At 46.6% G+C, this 18,938-nt stretch overlaps 1 protein-coding gene across 4 annotated transcripts in view; it reads left to right on the top strand.

Moving 5' to 3' along the window:
- Positions 1-4,664: 4,664 nt before the first annotated feature.
- DRP2 (dystrophin related protein 2) overlaps positions 4,665-18,938 on the top strand; it is a 30,639-nt gene continuing 16,365 nt past the window's right edge. For 2 of the 4 annotated variants that reach the window (XM_051785593.1, XM_051785579.1), the window contains exons 1-2: positions 7,823-8,268; positions 15,408-15,561. In XM_051785593.1, coding sequence (XP_051641553.1) covers positions 15,454-15,561 — 108 coding nt within the window. In that variant the 5' untranslated portion in view covers positions 7,823-8,268; positions 15,408-15,453. Of the gene's footprint in view, positions 4,685-7,822; positions 8,269-15,407; positions 15,562-18,938 lie in introns of those variants that run through there. The other 2 variants (XM_051785587.1, XM_051785604.1) reach the window with 2 other exon arrangements.

Here is an 18,938-nt window from a genome sequence, read left to right as displayed (position 1 = left end):
ATAACTTTCCTTTAATGTCAGCTTTGTTGGTCAAAATGGCTGTTTAAAATCCTTGCCATGCAGCAATGGTGTGTCTGGTATCGTTGGGCACTTGAGAGGACTTTTAGCTTCTCCGTGTGCTGTGACATCTCTTGTTATTTTTGACATTTGGACATTTTTCTTATAAATATCTAACTTCATTAGCATTGCACTTGAATGGAAGAATGACCTTTTTAGGGAGGAATGATGCTACTGTACCTTTTCTGTTTTCTGGTGGTTTGTTTTTGGTTTTTTGTTTGTTTGTTTTGTTTTGTGGGTTTTTTGTTGATTTGGTTTGGTTTTGGTTTTGTTTCCTGCTTGCTCTTTGCAGTTTAATCATCATGGTAAATCTTATAAACCATTTCCCATCACAAGCATGTGCTCAAGGACTTGGCTGACCACAGCATCTGCTCAGAGCACAAAACTGGAGATAGTCAAGACCCATTCATTTCCTGGTAAGTGACAAATGAGTGACTCACCTCCAGTGCCTGTTTCTGCCCATTGTAAGGTGTCAGTGGATGTAGACACTGAAATTGTAGAAGAATTGCGTTGTGGTACTATATGATAGAAACAATGCAGGCTGAAAAGTTCGTTTAAGGGTCACATGTTGTCAACCAGCACCCCACAGAATATTGAGGTTTAGGTTAGGCCTGCAAGCTTCCTCTGAAGGAGTGATATTATATTCCACACAATTCACTAGAAGGAAAGTGTATTATTTCATATGACTTGGGTCTGCTCTTGAGTGTGTGTTTTCTTTCTAGAGGATGATGTTTCGAGATCCAAATTTCTGCTGTTGGCTGGGAATGCTGTTTTGTGTCCTGTCTCCCCATGACAAAAAGTTGTTGAGAAGCTCCACTTTCTGTCTGTCCTTCCTTGTCAGGAGGCTTCTACAGGCTTTTGGTGTAGGGGTTTTGTAATATTACAAGCAGGCCATGGCAGTGGTTGTTTCAATTTAACCACATCCTCTAGCGTTACTAGTAGCCTGTTCAGATGCTTTCAAAAAGTGAGGCCTTTCCCTTCGGAAAAATCTGAGTGAAATCAGGGTATTAGATAGGATTCTGGCCCTGTACCTTGAAATCCTATCTGGGCTAAGTAGGCCCAGCTCCACTAATTTCTAATGGATCTCTGTTGAGTTGCACCAGCTGAACATCTGGTCCCCAGTTCACACAACTGAAGCCATTAACCCCTCCCTGTCAGACACGTTGGCCTGAACATTATGCATCTGAAAATACAAATACCTTGGGCTACAGTTAATCTGAATTCTTTTTTCTGAAGCCATGTTTGTTTTGGGTTTCTGTTAATCATTATTTTATTTTGGGATGAGAGACTCATTTGTGCATCTTAGGGCAACAGAGTCTGATGCATTTCAGAGAGAGCTTGCTCTGAAAGAGTTAATAATTTCAACCTGTTTTCAGCTGAAATGAAGAAACTGGTTCCTCTGTATCCCTGCTTTCTATTCTTTTGTTGGCCTACTTCCCTCTGCTTGCATTTTGCATTCCTAATGCCATGAATAAATCAGGACCCAAGGATTTAGAAGGTGGTACAGCTGTAACCACTCAGAAAATTGAATCTATGAGGCTTGTACCGCAGCTCTAACAACTGCCAATATATGTGCTCCTGAACTCTCCTGACAACATTTAGTTGGTACCAAAATAAAATTCACTTTTGCCTTTTTTATGTAATGTTTAAGATTTTTGTACCTCTACCCAGTGTCTCCTCACTTGGTTCCCTTTGTCTTTTAGTCAAAGCTCAGTTATAAGCCCTTCAGGGCAGGGTAATCTCCCCCTGGCTGCTGTGACAAAATGGCTTATCACAAATCTTTGCACACAGGAGACAAGAATAAGGGAAACTGAGGGCTCTGACCTGGCAAAGGATTCATTTTCTCTACAGTCACAGCACAGTGAAACTCCTGTCTGCCTGTTGTCCTAGATCCTCTGATAACTTGTCATTAATAATACACGCTGGACCAATTTTATTTGTAGCTCTGTGGCTCCTGAGAGTGCGTGAGGGAGCTCCTCATGTGCTTTTTAGTCAGAGGATGCATCCAGTCTGGGTGGAAAACAGCAGATATTAGTAACAAGATTGCTCTGGAAGAGGAATATCTTAAAAGAACAAAGTCCTCAAGTATTTTCTTCTAGGAAAGATAATGTATGTTGTATTGATAGATTTCCCTCACTGCTGTGCTTTTTAAAAGAAAAGGAATTATTATGATCCGATCGAGGTTTGATTTCACCAAACCTTGTTTTTGACTGAGAATGCCTTTTATGTCTTTCTTAGCATTTGGTGACGTGGTTTTCAGCACCGGATTCCTGAGAACTTTATCTGTTAGACCTGTCCAAGTAACTCCCGAGTAATTATAGTTGGCAAGGGAGGTGTTGAATTACATATAATGTTTGGTAAGGTGTGTATCTTGTGAGGATGCCTCTCTGCCTCTCAGTTTCCTGTCTTGTAGGAGTAAAAAGTCTGCATAACAGAGGGTAAGATTTTTTTTAAAAGTGCCATAATCTCCATTTTCAGGCTCGCTACAGTCCTGCACAAATGTGGAAAGTGAAACAGTTGATCTTCCAAAAAAAAAAAAAAAGCTGCAGGTGCTTACACAGACTCTAAATACTGTTTTAACCTTGACAGCATTTAGAAATCTGTAGGCTCAGACACGATCCCTTTCTACAGCTTGATGAGTGAACATGCACCAGGCAAGCTGTGGTACCTGCCAGAAATGTGACACAGAATGGGCTGTTCCAGTCCAGGCTGTAGGTGATGGGATATTTCACTCACTAATGTGGCTGAGCTCCTGAGCTTCAGGCACTGGATTTAGGCTGCAAATTGCCTCAGATACTTGGAAAAATTTTATTCTCTGCCTGAATCATTTGGGCTCTTCCTTTAAAGAACTCAGGGATAAGCTTCTTATGTACAGGTATATTTTCATATGCAGCTGTATCCCTGTGCAGTTTGACTTGCTCTCCTCCAGTGTCTGTGCTGCCTGTGAGTCTTGTGTGTGATCTCTGCAGAAGGAGGCTGCTCTCTGCAGGTTTTCTCCCAGCCCTCTCTCTGGAGTCTCCAGGCCTTCATGGTCGGTTGTACACGGATCACTAAGCAGTTTCCTTTCTCTAAGGGCACCTCTGTTCTATGTCGAAGTGAATCTTCAGCAGCTCCTGTGTGATTTGCTTTCTGCTCCTTTGTGTACACAGCCCAGTAAATAAGGAAGGGGATGGAAAGCACATTGTAAATGTGGTGACAGCTCTTGAAGAACGAAACAGTCTCTGAAAGCTGCCTGTCTGTCTTAACCTTTCTCCTGCATAGTTTTGCTTTCTTTTCTACCATTTTCTCCTTCTTCTTTTCTTTCTCCATCTTTCTCCATCTCTCCCCCAAATTCTTTAACACTCTTTTCACACCCACTCCTTCCTTTTTGGTGCTTGCTGCTCTGACAAGATTTCCCCTCTCCCCTATGGCCCCCATTTCTCATTCAGGGGGGAAGTGTTTCAAAGCCTGTTCAGGAGCAAATGAAAAGGGGGATTCATTCTGTTTCTGAGTGCATGTCAGCTGTCTGCTTGTATCACTTCTCTGCCCATTCTTCTCTCTAACCCCAGGTACCGTGCATTTAGAAAGCATCCTGCTGTTTTTCTAAATGCTTTCAGCAGGGTAGAATCTGTTCTGGGAAGATTTTAGTGCTTATTGATGCCAGCAAAGGAGGGGCAGTTTTTTATTTGACATCAGTTGTTTAAACAAACAAACAAACAAACAAAGGAACAATATCCAGTCAACTATTCTTAAGTTCTTCTCAAGCTGAATTTAGGGCCCTAATTCTAGTTTTGTTCCTGCTTGTTGAAGAGAGGCTCTTTGTGCTGTGCTCACAGGCCTGCTGGCCTGACTAATGTACTGGAATTGATGGGCAGGTCTGTCCCTTTGTGCAAGATCTGTTCCTTTTGGCTTTTCCTTCACAGGTGGGCACAGCATAACTACTGAGATCAATGATCCTGCATCAAAGCTGCTTGGATATGGACAGCTGTGTGAGAGTCCTGTCTGTTACTCAATTAAGGGATCCAGATGAGGGAGCCCTGTGGCTCAGGAAAATGGGAATTTGCAGGCTCTTGGGGAGGAACAGGATTTCTTCAAGCCATAAGGGACCTTGTCTTGGCTCAAAAGCCTTTCACCAAACTCTTCTCTAGCAGCTGGATCCACAAGAACACTGTGGGTGTATGGCTCTAGAGAAAGTGTTCTTCCTTTTGGTCTCTTCCTATATTCTCCTTTTAGCAAGGATTTGCTTCCATATATATTCTTAGTCAATGTTTAACTCTTTTCTTTGGTGTAGGCATTTGGGGTTTGGAGGCTGTTAGGATATCAATGACTTTCTTTCTGCATGCAGGAACTTCACAGCCTCCAACAGCTTCTCCAGCACTAGTTCAGGAATTAATCTAATAAGGCTCCACCTGCTTCTCTGTTGGGAATGCCAGGTGGGTTCTTCATCAGAGGTCCCTTGACAAAATGCTGCTGTGCTCTGTGCAAGGCAAAAATCAGTTGGATACAGTTCTGTGATCGTGCTCTGACCTACTGCCTTCCTTGCTGCTGCTGCCTCCTGCTCCCTGAAGCCTTTCTTCACTTTGCATTCCCCGTGTGTGTTCCTGGCAGTGCTCCATAGGAGGCATTTTTGAGAACTTATTCCACACTGGTAAATTGTAATCTACCTTGCCCAGTCTACATTCTGTGTTCCTGGGCAAAGCATCATCCTCTAAAATACTTCTATTGGGATAAATTGGTAAATCTGAGCTTTACTCAGAAAAGGAAAGAACGTAGCAAAATTTCCAAGGGATGGTAACAGCATTTCCTCTTCAGTACAAGAGGGAAGGTGATCCTTCTGTTTCAGGAGATGTTTCAAAGGAGGGAAGAAAGAGTGTGCATTTTGGGAACCAATTCCCTGTGACAAGGACTATTTTAGAAGAGAAAGTTAATTGGTGGGAACTTATGGGAAGCAAAAAAGTAAAAGTAATAGCCTTTAATTGTGTTGAAACCTGAGGTGTTGCATTGAAAATGGGAATGCCAGAATTTTAGTTAATGTTTTTATTGGTTGGTGATGCAAAATATTTAGTGTTATGGATGTTCCAGCTTACAAGTGATTAATAATGACTTTGCATAAAAAGAATGTAGTAGATATCTCAGGGTGAGACCAGAGACAGCCCTTACTTCTAGCTTTTTAAAATTTTCAAACTAAAACCACTGTCAGTATATATATGTATATAGGTCACTTTCATGTTCATGCCTTGTAAAACCTGGCTTTAATTTTTGTGTTGATACACTGGTTTATGTTTTTATGTTTGTATACTATGTTTAGCATGGTGCATATAGAGATGTCCCTGATGGGGAACATCCTAAAAAGGTACATATTTACGATTTAATAAAACATAAAACGTCTGAAATGTTTTGTTAGGCAAAGGCATGTGATAGGTACCACTGTATCTTTTGGAAGCTGGGCTCTTGGAGTTCCTTGGGAGACTTTTTAGGATTAAGCTCTCTTCAGAACCCAAAGCACACCAAATTTAGCATCTCATCTCAAAAACCTTCTCATACACTTAAAAAAGTTATAGTGTTTATGTGAAAACTGTGATTAGGACAAATCTGAGTTTGTCTCCCTGATTCCCTTAGAGTTCTGAATTCCCTGTTATATCCTTATGCCCTAGTTATATCCTTAGAACAGTATGGGGGGACCTGGGAGGGCGTTCCCAGCCATGGAAGCAGCTCTCTCACCAGAGATTCTGGTTTGTCTCACAATTTAAACTAAACTGACACAAGAGATTTTGGTTTTTTCCTGCTGCATTTTGCTATCCTTAAACCATCAATAATTTAGGATGCATGTACTGCAAAGCACCTTGTTTTTGTGGTTCATGCTGTCTGTTAATGCCTCTGTGCTGATGTCTGTCTTGTGTGCCTGTGCAACTTGGCTTGATATGTTTATCCATGTTGTCACGTCCCTTTTAGATGTTGGTGGTGACAGATACATCCTGCCACTGGATTTGGCCATGTCTCTCTGGAGAATGGTGTCTTTGGAGTTGCCTGGATAGCCCTTCCACCACTCTGTTATTTTCCCCCTTGCTCTCCTTACTTAACCCAGGACTTATTATTTGTGTGTTTGTATGTATGAACAAAAATAGCCCAGCAGAGTCTCTGCTCATTTTTGTCTTCCTATCCATATCTATTTTTTTGGTCTAAATACAGCTTTTCAGACTGAGTTTTGTTGCATTGGTACAGCTGTTGTGGAAGCAGCAGCTATTGAAATGGCTTTTAAAAGCAGAAGGTGTGTGGAGTGGGTACATATTTTTGGGTTGGTACTTGAAGTATTCAGTGTTGCTCCTTTCAGGACCAGCTATAAAGAGGTTGCTATTTAAAAATCTCCTTTCAGTGTAGTTGCATGAGTTCTCTGTGCATCTTGCCTCACTGTGTGCTGATGGGCTCTGCTCCTGACTTCATCTACCCAGGATGAAGGAAGAAGTTCCTCAGGGTCAGCCACACACCTGCTGCAGGTTCCAGCTGGTCCCATCAAGAGGAGCTCACTGTTTTTTTGAGGACTCTTTCAAATGTATTTTACTGAAGACCAACTACATTTTTACTGCCTTCTCCAGGTTTCAGTTGGTGACCTAGAAAAGCTTTTTGGTCCGTTCACATCCACCTCCCAGCAGTGGTGTGGCATCAGAAAGTTTTGCTCTTCAGGTACCAAAACTGGCTCAAGGGTAGTGCCCCCCACACCACGCTGGGCACAGCACTGGGCAACTGAGGCAGGTTGGGCACAGTCACTCTGTGCAGCAGCATTTCCTGACCACTGTTCCCCTGCCCATGGGAAGCCTTGTGGCTCTGCAAAGAGTTTACCAGTTGTGATTTCCACAGCTGAGAGAGAGGTGGCTTGGCCAGAAGTGATTTTCAGGAGTGTGGTGGGATTGTGAAGCTGTTACATGTCCATTTGCTGGGTCTGAACGAGCCAAGTGAACCTGCATTTTGGGGTTCACCTGAGGTGGGGAATGGAAAATGGACAACGTTCATAAACAGCTCTGATATTTCTGTTTAACATGAATGTATGAGTAGAAAATTAACAACTTTAATCTGTCAACTCGGGGAAAAAAACACTGAGGCTCATTAAAGGTTTTTCTGACAAGGATCAGGAAAATAGTGTTTCCTAAGTTATAATTTTCCCATGGAGAGGCTGAGAAAGTCTAGTGGTTAAAACACAAGGCTAGCATCAGGTTGGAATTCTCTTTCTAACCAAGTAATTTAATTCTGTTTCTTCTTGTGTTATATGAGAATAACATCAGTGGCAATTTGAGTAGCTTGAAATCCTTGGGAGGAATGATCTGAAGAACTGTAAACTGTTATCTATGAACCAAAATCCCAACTCTGTGTCTGCTTGTGTCCTCAGCCAATTTAGCAGCTCAAGTACTTCTGTGTCTTGTGAGCTGAGACAAGATACCCTGACATTTAAAAAATCTCCCCACCCCAGCTTGGAGAATCGTCTCTTCCTTTACTTAATTTTCTTTTCTAAGAAGAATAGGAAGCATAAAATGAAGTGGTTATGCTATTTTTTTTTCCTCTCTAACTTTGATTTTTGAAATGGGCTATTTTTAAGTTATTAAATCTTATGCCAGATACCCAAATTGTGGTTAAGAAAGGAGGTGAATGTGTCTGGCATTTTCCAGCACAGGCAGGGCCATATCCAACCTAAAATGAGAGCTGCCAGCCCTGGGAGGCGGTGGGAGATGTCGGCAAGCAGCGGGCAGCATGTCTGAGCCCGGCAGCCCGTGTCAGCTCTCCAGAGGTCAGACCACAGCGCTTTTTGCGTTCGTACATCTCCTCATCTCCCCTCCTCCCTTTTCTTTCTCCCTCTCCGTGTGTATTTTGTCTCCTCCTCCCGTGCGTGTCTGTCTTTCCATCCCCACTCTTCTCCCTCCCCTCCCTCCGGATCGATTGCTGGCCGAGATCTCCAAAGGGCCGGGTACTTGGTGGGATCGTCCTTGTTCCTCCCGTGTTTTGCCGAGTCAAGGGTATCTCTTCGGAGGCTCGGGGAGATGCTGTTCCTGGTGATGTGATTGCATAGCAACACAGCAGCCGGGGCGGTGGAGGAGGAGAGGCAGGCGTGTGCAGCAGTGCTCAGCCCCAGCATGAATCCCTGTCACCGGGGCTCCTCTGCTGATTCACACAGACAGCCCCTCTCCCCGCTCCCGAAGCCCGGTGGCCGCTGCCCCTGCGCCTCAGACCTGGTGGACTCGGAAGGTAGGCCATGACAAAAATTTGTTTCGCGCTCAGATCCTGGCTGGGCTGGAAAAGGGGGAAAATATGGACAGATGGTTAACCTCGGGAATGCGCTCCTTGGGCGTGTGTAGATCCCATCACAGCAACACTGCCCATGCCTGTGCGGGTGAGGAAACTTGTAGAGAAGAAGAGAAGGGTGTCAGGGTGGGAGCAAGAGAGGTGGCCAAGACCATTTCCACAAGGGAGAAACTGGAGACCAGTTAGAGATGCGGATTCCCAGAGCAAACAATAGTAGCCGGCATCCCGGCTTCACCGGCTTTGGTGCTCTGCACACTGAAGGCTTATTTACCCTGGCAGTGTTTCTGCCTGAGCTGAAGGACTGCTCTAGGCAGGGTGCATGGTGGCCTTCCAGCATCTTCTTGGGAGGGTTAGACAGCAGGACAAGGCAGGGACCCAAATATTTCTAGAGTAGTAGGCAAGGATCAGACTATAGTCCCAGCTCTGCCCTTTTCATTCATTACCTTACACAGTCCAGCCTTGCTCCTTTATGTGTCCACCCTCCCCTCCCCCAGCTTCTCCCCACTCCCTTTCACTCGTTGTTCCTCCTCCTCCCCTCTCAAGGTCTTCTCTTGCCACCACTGACTGTCCCTTTGATGCAGGCAGCCCTGACCGACTGCAGAACTGCCTGCAGGAAGCTCGGGACCTTTCTTGCTCCCCAGGGCTCAGCACTCTGCCTCCCTCTCCATGCCAGACAGGGTAGCCTGGGCTGTGGTTTGTCAAGACTTAGTGCCACAGATTATTATGAGTCCCCAGTCCAGCCTGTTCCCTTCAGTCTTCCCTCTGGCACAGCATCCCAGCTGGTGGAACTGGCAGCATTGTGTTTGTGGGGTTTCAACACTGAGACTGGCCATGTGCAGTGACAGGGGTGTGGAGCAATTACTCCCACACTTCTAAATGCCACTCTGTCTCTGGGAGAAACCAATGTTTGTTTGGATTTTGGTTTTTAGTGTCGGGGAAAAAAAAGTCGAGTCAAATTTTTGTCAGTCCATTTTCCTTCTGCCCTAATCCAAGGTCCTCCTCACCTTCCTTCCTGCGGCTGTCACCAACCTGTCTGGACCCCTGAGAGTTATTGTTTGGTTATTCTCTGTAATGGCCTTTCCTGTCTGACCAGAGTACCCTTGTTGAGGAAGCTGTGTGAGGTCCCAGCTACCAGGTTCAGTTGTGCCAGGAGGGTTCCTGTTTTCCTGGCACTTGTGTGTAGCTTGTGTGCCTGCCGTGGCTCTGGTGCCATCTCACATTCTCCCCTGTGCTGAAAGCTGCCTTCTCTGCTGCTGTGGGAGTTGTCCAGGCAGGGCTCTGGAGATGGCACTCTGGACAGGGACTAGACTGCAACCATGCAATTTCAAACTATCTCATTTTGCAGCACTGTGTCCGGGAACGTGGGTGCCTGGAGTGCTGGGATGGGAAGGTGTTGGAGTGGGTGCTGTGATGTGATGCTCTGTTCAGGTCCTCTTTCTCAGCTGAAGAAGCTGAGAGGGGGACCTTGTCTCTGCTGCTCACTAAAATTGGCCAGGACTGTAACTGTGAATGGGGGCTCAGGCTGGAGTGGCTCTTTGCAAAACTAAACAAAGTGAGATAGGGAAGGGATTAAATGAATAGGTTCAAACAAAAGCCCTGAGTTCTGGAGACATACGGTGAATTTCTGAATATAATCACATTTTGAGAAATCTATTCAAGGCTTCCCCTTTAGCTTGCATGCCCATAATAAAAGCATAAAAAAGGAATTTTAAGTCTCATGAAGCAAGACATACTGACCAGAAAATGTTCAGTCTTAAAACCCCTCATTTTCACAGGTGTATAAAGGTGAAACTGATCTTTTCAGAATTGAGACAAAATAGTTCCATCCCATTTTCCTCTGTTGTTTCCCTTAGCACGAGAATAAGGTCACTGATACATCTCAAGTAGAGAGAGGAAATGTGATTTCATGGGGCATACAACCTGCTCATAAAATTCATGGCCTCAGAAGGCCAGAGAACCTGGTGCTTCGACTGGGAGTTTATCATAAAGACAACCCTGGGGGAAAGGTGTAATATTCAATTTAGAGAAATTGGTGCCGGTTTTATACTGAGAATGAGAAACAAAGTGCCAGGGAAGGCAGAAGCCAGTGCAGCATCACCTGAGCCATCCCCGGGCGGGGAGTGTGCTCTTCCCACTGTTGTTGATCAGTGACACAGTGTGGCAATGGGGGCTGTGCTTTTCACAGTGCAGCAAGTCTTGGTTCCTGCCTCCAACAGCAGGGAAGGGAAAGTTCAGGCGCTTAGAGGAGAAAGACAAGACTTGAGATTTTTAGTGGGTGTAAGTTGGCAGGTTTCAGGGCTACAGGAGCCAAGTTTCTGAAGAAGTGTTTTCAATTTTTATGGCTGGTGCAACCTTCTTTCAATCATTAGGCAAATTCTTGCCCCCTCCCCATCCCTTTTGTGAGGTTGCTCCTTCCCCTTTTCCTGTTCCCTTTGTCTGTCAGGTCAGTGACAATTTTTTTCACCAGTACAACAGGGCTGTTGGCTCAGAGCTGGGTCCTCTGGGTGCTCGAGTCATTATCCTTTAATCAAAGGAGGAGAAGAGATGGGAAGAATTTCTAGGAAAAGTGAGCTTTGGAGAGAGCAACTTAAAACCCAGCTGGGACTCTGAAATGATGTGTGAAAGAAATTCAGATTTCAGTCTTCCTAAATAAATTCCCGTAAGATATTTTTAAGCAGAGAGAGGGGTAGTCGGTTCTGCATGGCTGTGTTGTAGGCACACACCCACACTCACCTGGTTAGGTGGAGACATCATCATCACAGTTTCCCAGTGCAAAATGAACTGGTGAAATTTTTCAGCTTGAGATTTTGTGTGAACGTGCATGTTCTGTTGCTTGGGAAGATGGAGAGTGACTGAGCCAGCAGAAGAGATGCTGCTTCTTTATTAAGACGTGTGGCACCTGCTTATCCTTTGAATTAAAATAACATTTTGGCTATGAGTTAAAAGGCTAAGTGGTCATTTAAGAAAGCAGCTCATTAGATGGGACAGTCCCCACTTCCCCCACCCTCAGTGATTAAGACATCTTTTGTGCCACTCACTTCCAGACACAGCAAAGATTTTATGTTACTTCTTAAGGACAGGTGATTAATCCAAGGACCCTTCATTCTAATTAATAAAGGGGACCAGGTTCTTTGGCACCTGGGATTTTTAGCCCTTGGATGATGGGGTTGAAAATACCTGGCTATGTGAAAGACAGCTGATAGTCTTTTTTCCCTTTTGTTGTACACAGGAGCATGTAAGAACCAGGAGAATTTTGGGATTTTTTTTTTTATTATTATTATTTTTTTTTTTTAGGGAGTGTGTTTGGGTATCTATTCCTGGTTTGTAAAGAGATGGAAATTAAGGACCCACACTCTAAGAGGAAGTTGTGTTGTTTGTATGTTGGTCCCAGTGGGAGAAAGATTTCTCTTCCTCCTCTCTCACCAAACCCTGACCAGTGGGGCCTTGGGAAGTAGGTCGTCTGGCCCTTGATCTCAGGCTTAAACTATTTACTTACATGTGCAGAAAAACAACTTTTGCTGAAACAGGATGTGCTATTAGGCAGTCCAGGGAGTCCTGCTGTCTGACAGCCTGGGAATGCTCCCTTTGTTAGCATCCACACGGGAGCTGAACTCTGAAATATCCACAAGCCTCCCACCTTCCCCCTTAAAGGACACTGAGCATGCTGAGCTGAAATGTTATTACTTCTCTTGTACAGTAAGTTAAACAACAACAAAATCATTAACATTTCCAGCAGCAGGGAACATGTTTGTATTTCCATCCCCCTCATGGGATAAAGGCTGAGCTGCCTTGCCTCAAAATTTTCCCATATTTTTTTCCTTATAGGCCAAGATCTGAAGTGGAAAGTTTCCACCCAGAAAGAATGTTTTGGAGGAAATTAGCAATTCAAAGCATAAGCCTGGTGATCAAGAGACCTCTTGACTTATATGCTGTATTTGCTGCTGTTAAATGTAGTAGAGAGCCAGAAATTCAACATCTGACGTTAGACTCTATCTTCTGTGTCAGGTTCCTAATCCTGGGGTTACCTTAAGCTACAGCGTGAATTCCCCTGATGTTTGGGAGATTTTGGATATGGGTTTGTGTCAGGAGGATTTTAAACAAATGCAGCAAAATTGCAGAATTATACTGCAGCACATGCACCAGTGGCAGGCTGTCACCTTCCTGTGGGCTGGGATGGAGAGGAGATGCTGCAGGAGATGGGACACAGCCTCTCCAGCCAGCCAGGGTTGCTGTAATGCACGAGGAGAACAGAGATCCCTGAGCAGAGCAGTGAGTTGTGTGGTAGAGCTGAAACAGAACTGGCTGAGCAAAGGCCATTCCAGCTGCCTTTGCCAGACTGCCTGTAAAGCAGGGAGTGAGGCAGGCTCTCCAGTGCTGAATTTGTAACAGGTACAGTTCCTGCAGGAAGAGGAAAAAGGCAATTATTTTGGTTTTAATACACTCTAGCGCCCAAGCATTCAATTGCTGAAATGCAGTGTCAGGATTTTGGGCTTTCTTATTTTTCAACTAAAGGATCATGGTCTCAGCTAGGCTAAATAGTGGTGGTTTGGTTACTAAAATGTTTGGAAGCCCTAACACAGCACTGTGAAACATCTAATGCTTCGTTTCTTAAGGTGGGCTGAGAGCAGAGGCAAGTGTTGGGTGCTTTTAATGTGGGAGGATGCAAAAGAGTATCATATAATGAGGCTGCACCTGATCCTTCTGAGGACCAACCTGACCTTTGGGTAAGGATCCTCCAGTGAGGATCAGGTGAGACACACCAGTGGAAAAGGTTTCACTCCTTGCCCTCTCCAGCAGATCAAGAGCATTTCTGCTCTCCTGGTTCCTGTAACAGCAGGGAATTTGGCAAGGGGTTGTATGAAGCTGCTGGTTTGCTTGCAGACGTGCCTCTCTGTCTGGTTGTCTCTCTCTCCCACTGAGTGTCCTCCTTTGTGCTGGCTGCTGTGCAGGTCAGTTAGTTCCACATTACTGTGGGTTCTCCACCTCTGGGCTTTTTCTTTGTTATTGCAGAGTGGCAAAGAGCAGCTGAAACATTACCATCACTGCAACTTCATTGCAATGGGCCACAGAAGAACTGAGGCCTCAGGATGGCACCTGCAATGAGATGACACAGAACCTCACTGGCAAAAGCCACGGATTTCCCAGTCGTGGGGAAGAGCTCAAAGGCATTCCTGTGTTAGGCTTTGAGGCAAAATAACTTTTCACGCCTTGAAAATTGTGTCTCTGCTATGCTGACTGTCACCCAGAGGTCATTTAGAGGAACAGAGCCCATACAGCACAAGCACTGGAGGAACAGGGTGTGGTGTTACCTGCTGGCAGAAATCACCCACTAAACCCTTGGAGTTGAATGAGGGGAATTTGCCCCAAGGGGCTGGGGGGCTTTGAAGACCCTGGTTTTTGTAATTATTAATGTGTCCTCATAATCTCCTGCCTGCATGAGGAGAGGAGCTGGATGAGGGTGTTGTGATGCACAGCCTGTAGCGTTTATTGGTGCAAATGGGCAGGAGGGAGAGAGGACAAGACCTTGGATTGCTGGCATGTTGGAGAGCTCAGCACAAGCTGTTCTGCTGGAAAGGGAGAGAATTATGGCTGTAAAAAACTGCTAAGAGATTAAAAAAAAATCATAACAGGATAATCTGTTCTTTTAATGTGTGTAATGGAGGGGAGAGAGGCAGTGAAAGCTCAGGCAGGAAGAGTGAGGGATGTGAAAGTGTGAGAGATGGGCAGTGTGTGCCAGGGCTGGAGGGCTTTCTCCTCACCTGTCTGTCCAGAGGGATTGCTGGCAGTGCAGGATGTGCTGCCTGCTCCTGCCCTGCAGGGCCAAGCAGGAGGATTCTCAGCTGTCCAACTGAGCTGGGTGTGAAGGACCCAACAACCTTCTTCCATCAGTGTTCTGTCTGTGCCTGGAAGCCACCTCATCTCCACTTAGACATGAGGTCTGGCTGCTGGGGCAGGGGATTGTTACCTTCTAGAAGCAGGAAAGCAATCACTGAGTTAGGCAGTGGGTTGGACAGGAGGTAGCACAGCACTGTGGACCCATCACAGGCAGTTTTGATCACTCTTGATTTGCTCATCTGACCATGTGCTGAGTCTGGGCTGGGTGAACACCCTGTGTGGTGGTCACAGATTTTGTATGTGAGGTCTCCATCCAGCTGGGAACATGTTGGTGCTCAGCTCCTCTCATGGTGCTGCCACTGGTCGAAGGTAGAGTTGTGGGACTTTGCTCCAGTTGCAGGAGTGTCAGATTCAGGTAAATACTGCCTTCTCTGAGCTTTATTTCTTATGGCTTTCTGTAGAGCTGAGATGATGCTGGCAGTGAGATAAATCACTATTTTAGCTTATTTTATTCAGAGTCCAAACAACAAAAACCAGCAGCATTGTGACCAGAGGTTGTATTTTCAATCTGCAGAATAGTCAAGGGGCCACTGCTAACTGGCTTTGCAGGTCATACCATTCAAAAAAACGGACATAACAAAAAAGGGAATTTTAGAACTTGTAATGAGTAAAATCTCATAAGGAGTTGTAGCTGATAGTCTGAGATGTGTGTATGAGATGCATGAGGCTGAGTGTCTAGGCAATTTGCCTTCTGAACATAAAAGAAAAAATAATATGTTTGGAAATATTGTCTATTATGGGGATATGTCTATTATATCTAAACATAATTTGTTGACTGGGATTAAAAACCATAGCACTGTACCACCCACTAGGGAGAAAATTAACTCTAACCCAACCAAAACTAGAAGAGAGGTAATAACAGTGAGATCCTCTCTTCCATCTTTTCTGAAACCATAGACATCTTGTGTAGTTCAAAAAACCCAACCCTTTTAAAAAATGCATAATATTCTGTGGGGCTTACTAACAGAGTATCAATACAGCAAATTGCATAATCAGGTGCAAAAAAAAAAAAGAGTTGGACATTTAGGTGAAATAATATTGCAACATTAGGAGAAGTATATTAAATAAAAAAATTGCTTCCTTTTAGTCTCCAGCTGCCGCAAAAGCAGCGCTCCAGGCAGCTGGGAAGGGGCTCAGCTCCACGAGGAGGTGCAAGCTGACCCAGGGACTCTAATGCTGCTTTTCAGGTGCTCGTGCCCAGAGTTGCCTCCACCCCCATGAACATCAGTTCTGATGCAGCCCCTGGTGATGCAGGAATGGCTCTATGTCCTCCCACGGTGTCCTGAGTGGCACGTCCCAGGCCAGGCGCAGCACAGCAGCACTGCCCCCCCGCTGTCTCAGGTAAGAGCTGGCTCTGGGAGCCTTTCTCATGGCTGCAAGTTTGTGTGGGGCAAACCAGGGCCTCTGTTCCTGTGGCAGGGGAAGCTGTCAGCCCCAGTCTCCTGTGGGCTTGCACTTAACGGGAGCGTGAGCTCTCCTTGAGCGTTCCAGCTGTGAAGTGCTGCCCAAAGTAGAGGAAGAGGGACAACCTGCAGAGCTGCATTTCAAGCTTCTTCCAAAATAAAGAGCGAGAGGCTGCTGTTAACAGCTCTTACGTATTTGGTTGGTTTTTTTCCTGGAAACTTGGAAGAATGTCAGCTTTGGCTGAAAATGCAGATTTCTAACCTTCCTGGTTGCAGAGAAGAGGCTGGAAATGAGCCCTTGGTGAATGCTGTAAGGCAGAGGAGGAGTCTGACCTCTTTCCAGTCTAGTTATCTTGAGGAACAGAGAGTGTGCTCCCACTGTTGGTTTCCCTCCTCCTTCCCCAGGGTCTCTGAGCCGACAGACCAGGCTCCTCACTGGAGGGAAGGAAGGTCTCTGGGGATCCCTGGGCAAATGGCAGGAGTGAAGAACAGAAAGGTGTGCTGGCAACTGTCTGCAGAGCTGCCTGTGCTCTGCACTGAGCTGTCATGAGCTGGTTTAGCACCTTTAGAGTGGGGAAATGCTGCCTCAGCTCTGCCAGAGCACGGCTCCCACTTTACCTGTAGCTGTTGGCCCCAGGGTACCTCTCAGCTGACTGGAGACTGATGGACAGTGCCAAAGTTTCCCTTGGGTGCTGGCAGTGTTCTTCCCAGGACAAATGAGGTCCCAGCTTTGCCTTTTCCTGTTTCATTGTTCTACAAACATGGAAGGCAAAGGCTGATGCTGAGGCTCCTCCCTGCTGTGATGACCATCAGCCTGGCCCCATCCTGCCCCAGAGAGCCTGGATCTGAGGGAAGAAGGCAGAGCTGTCTCTGGAGAGGCTCCAGGATGCAAGAATGAGGCAGTGGGGCAGCCTCTTGGTAGCTGAGTCAGGGCTTATTGGCTCCAGGGTGGCTGTTATGGTGCTGCTGCCCAGCCAGTGCATGAGTGGTTAATAAAGAGCAAATGAAGCCCCCTCCTCTGCCTGGGAGCTGGTCTTGCATCTCTTGGGCCTGAGAGGTGGTGAGAGGAGAGAGGAGGTGCTGTGCTGGTCCCGGAGAGAGGGACAGCAGCAGTCAGATGTGCAGGCAGGGAAGGAGGGGAAGGGAGGGAGAGATACAGGGAGCTTTTCTTTCCCTCCTTGTAGGTGGAAGAGAGCATGGAAACAATTCTGGGCAGCAGGACTGTGGGGGACATAGGAAGCCAGCCCAGAGCCTTCTGGCAAAAAGAAACAATTTGCACCCAGTCCAGACTGGCAGGAACATCTGTGCTGGCACCCATCACTGTGCTGGGGCATGGGGGGGGCATCTTTGTCCTGGAGCATGTGGGGGACAAGGAGGGCATCTTTTGTTTTGTGGGATTAGGTCTCAAGAACGTGACTGTTTACCTTCTGGATAACCAAAGCTTGCTGGGACCATTTCCTGGATAAATCTCTTTCCTGGCAAATACTCCTGTGTGCTCTGCATGTGCTCCAGCATCTGAGGGTAAAGTCTCTGCTGGTCACCCCATCCCAGCCCATGCCCTTGCAGGGAGGGTTGTTCCCCGGTGCTGGCACCAGTGACTCTGCACACACCTGATTTCCCACGGGGGGGTTGCCCTATAGCAGGCAGATCTCTACCCCCTTTGTGCTTTAAGGGCAGCCACGAGGTTAAGGCAGGTTGGTGGCTGCTGGAATGCCACTGGACAAAGCTGGGATTGAGGCTGGCTGTGAGGCACTGCCGCCCCCCTGCACATTCCTGGGGGGTCAGTGCTCGGGGCATCCTGCTCTGCTGGGCATCCAGTGCTTCCCTGCTGCCCTCCTGGGTGCTGCCTGTGGCACCCGGAGGGCTGGGGGGCAATGCTGGTTCCTTTGGAGAAGCTGGGGGGCCCTGCAGCGGATCTGTGGCTGAGCACAGGTAGATGCACTTGCCAGAGCCTGCGTGAGTGTTCTGCACCCGAAAATAAAGCTCTTCAGGGGTGGAGGGGGAATGTGGGTCCAGGCTGCTGCTGCTGCTGGGGGTCTGGGGAAAGGGTGCTTAGGGGATGCTCAGAGGGCAAGCACTGTATTGTGCTGTACTGGGCTTTGTCCTGGGGAAGCAGATGTTCAGCACCTGCACTCTGCTTGGTCAGTGCCATGGGCTTATCTGCTGGGCTTGGTCTGTGAGTCACAGGCTTGGTGGGCTTTTAATTTCTTAAACAAAGCTGGAAGGACTGTGTGATCTGCACAGCTGTGTTGCAGTTGCCCTCACACCTGGGTAGAGCTGCTCCCCTCCTTTGGTATCTCCTGGGATAGAGGGGAGGGCTGGAGCATTCCCTGGCACTGCTGTGGGACTGACCTACTTCAGTGCTGTAAGGATCTGCACATGCAGAGTATTGATTTTTCTATGTGCAAGCAGCAGTTTTAGCTTGAGTGGATTATTATTCATGGCCTCAAGAATCCTGTGAACTCTGTGGGTGATGGTTTTCTCTGTTTTCTTGGTGTTCCTAGAGTGGCAGGATGGGGAGGCAGAGAACAGCCTGTTAGATGTTTTTGGATGAATCAAACTTAGCACCAGTCCTGGCAATCATTTGATTTCTCTCTGAGAACTGGTGTGGAGGGGGTATTTTTAGCTGTGCAGCCAAATTCCTTGTCTGGTGATTTTAGTTCTGCCCCTTGTTTTCCTCGGCTTGGCTGGATCTCTCCTCTCGACACCTCTGTGAGCCCTCGGACAGGACAACTGACAAGTAGCTACACATTCCCCTCGGAAGAGCTGCTGCTTTCCCCCAGAGGCAGCTGCCCTTGTCTGGCAGAGGAGTTCCTGTTGTATGCTCTGTTTAGAAAGCGCTAACACAATTAATTATGGCTGATTAACCACCTGGGGCTGATTATCCCAAATGAACTCCAATATCGGAGTAGCATTCGATCGAAACGCTGCCGTTTCTCTGACAGAACCCATCGTTGTCTCACTTGTGGAAATGTGTCCGTGTGTTTTGCACAGGGAATGATATTTTTTGGAGAAAACCCTCACTCACTGAGCCCTATGTGAGGTGCTTCTAGTCCTGCTGGTGTGTATCATCACCAGCAAGTGCAACTGTGTCTTCACTGCCACTGTGAGCAGGGATAGGGCACAGTGCTCAAGGCTTAGGAGAGGATTCCACCGAGGATTTGTTGTCCAGGGATCAGCAGCCCATTTTCCCAGCTGAGTGGCGCAGTGCAAAGTGTGCTTCCTTCGAGGGGCTGGATTAGGATTTGCTATCACCTTCTCCATGGCTTTTTGGAGCACCCTTCCCACTACTGCTCCCTCTGGAGAGGTGTGGAG

This window comes from Manacus candei, unplaced genomic scaffold, assembly GCF_025592945.1.
Source record: "Manacus candei isolate 608988 ecotype Guabito, Panama unplaced genomic scaffold, ASM2559294v1 h1tg000003l, whole genome shotgun sequence".
Classification (NCBI taxonomy): Eukaryota; Metazoa; Chordata; class Aves; order Passeriformes; family Pipridae; genus Manacus; species Manacus candei.
This window is presented reverse-complemented; position numbering and strand designations above follow the sequence as displayed.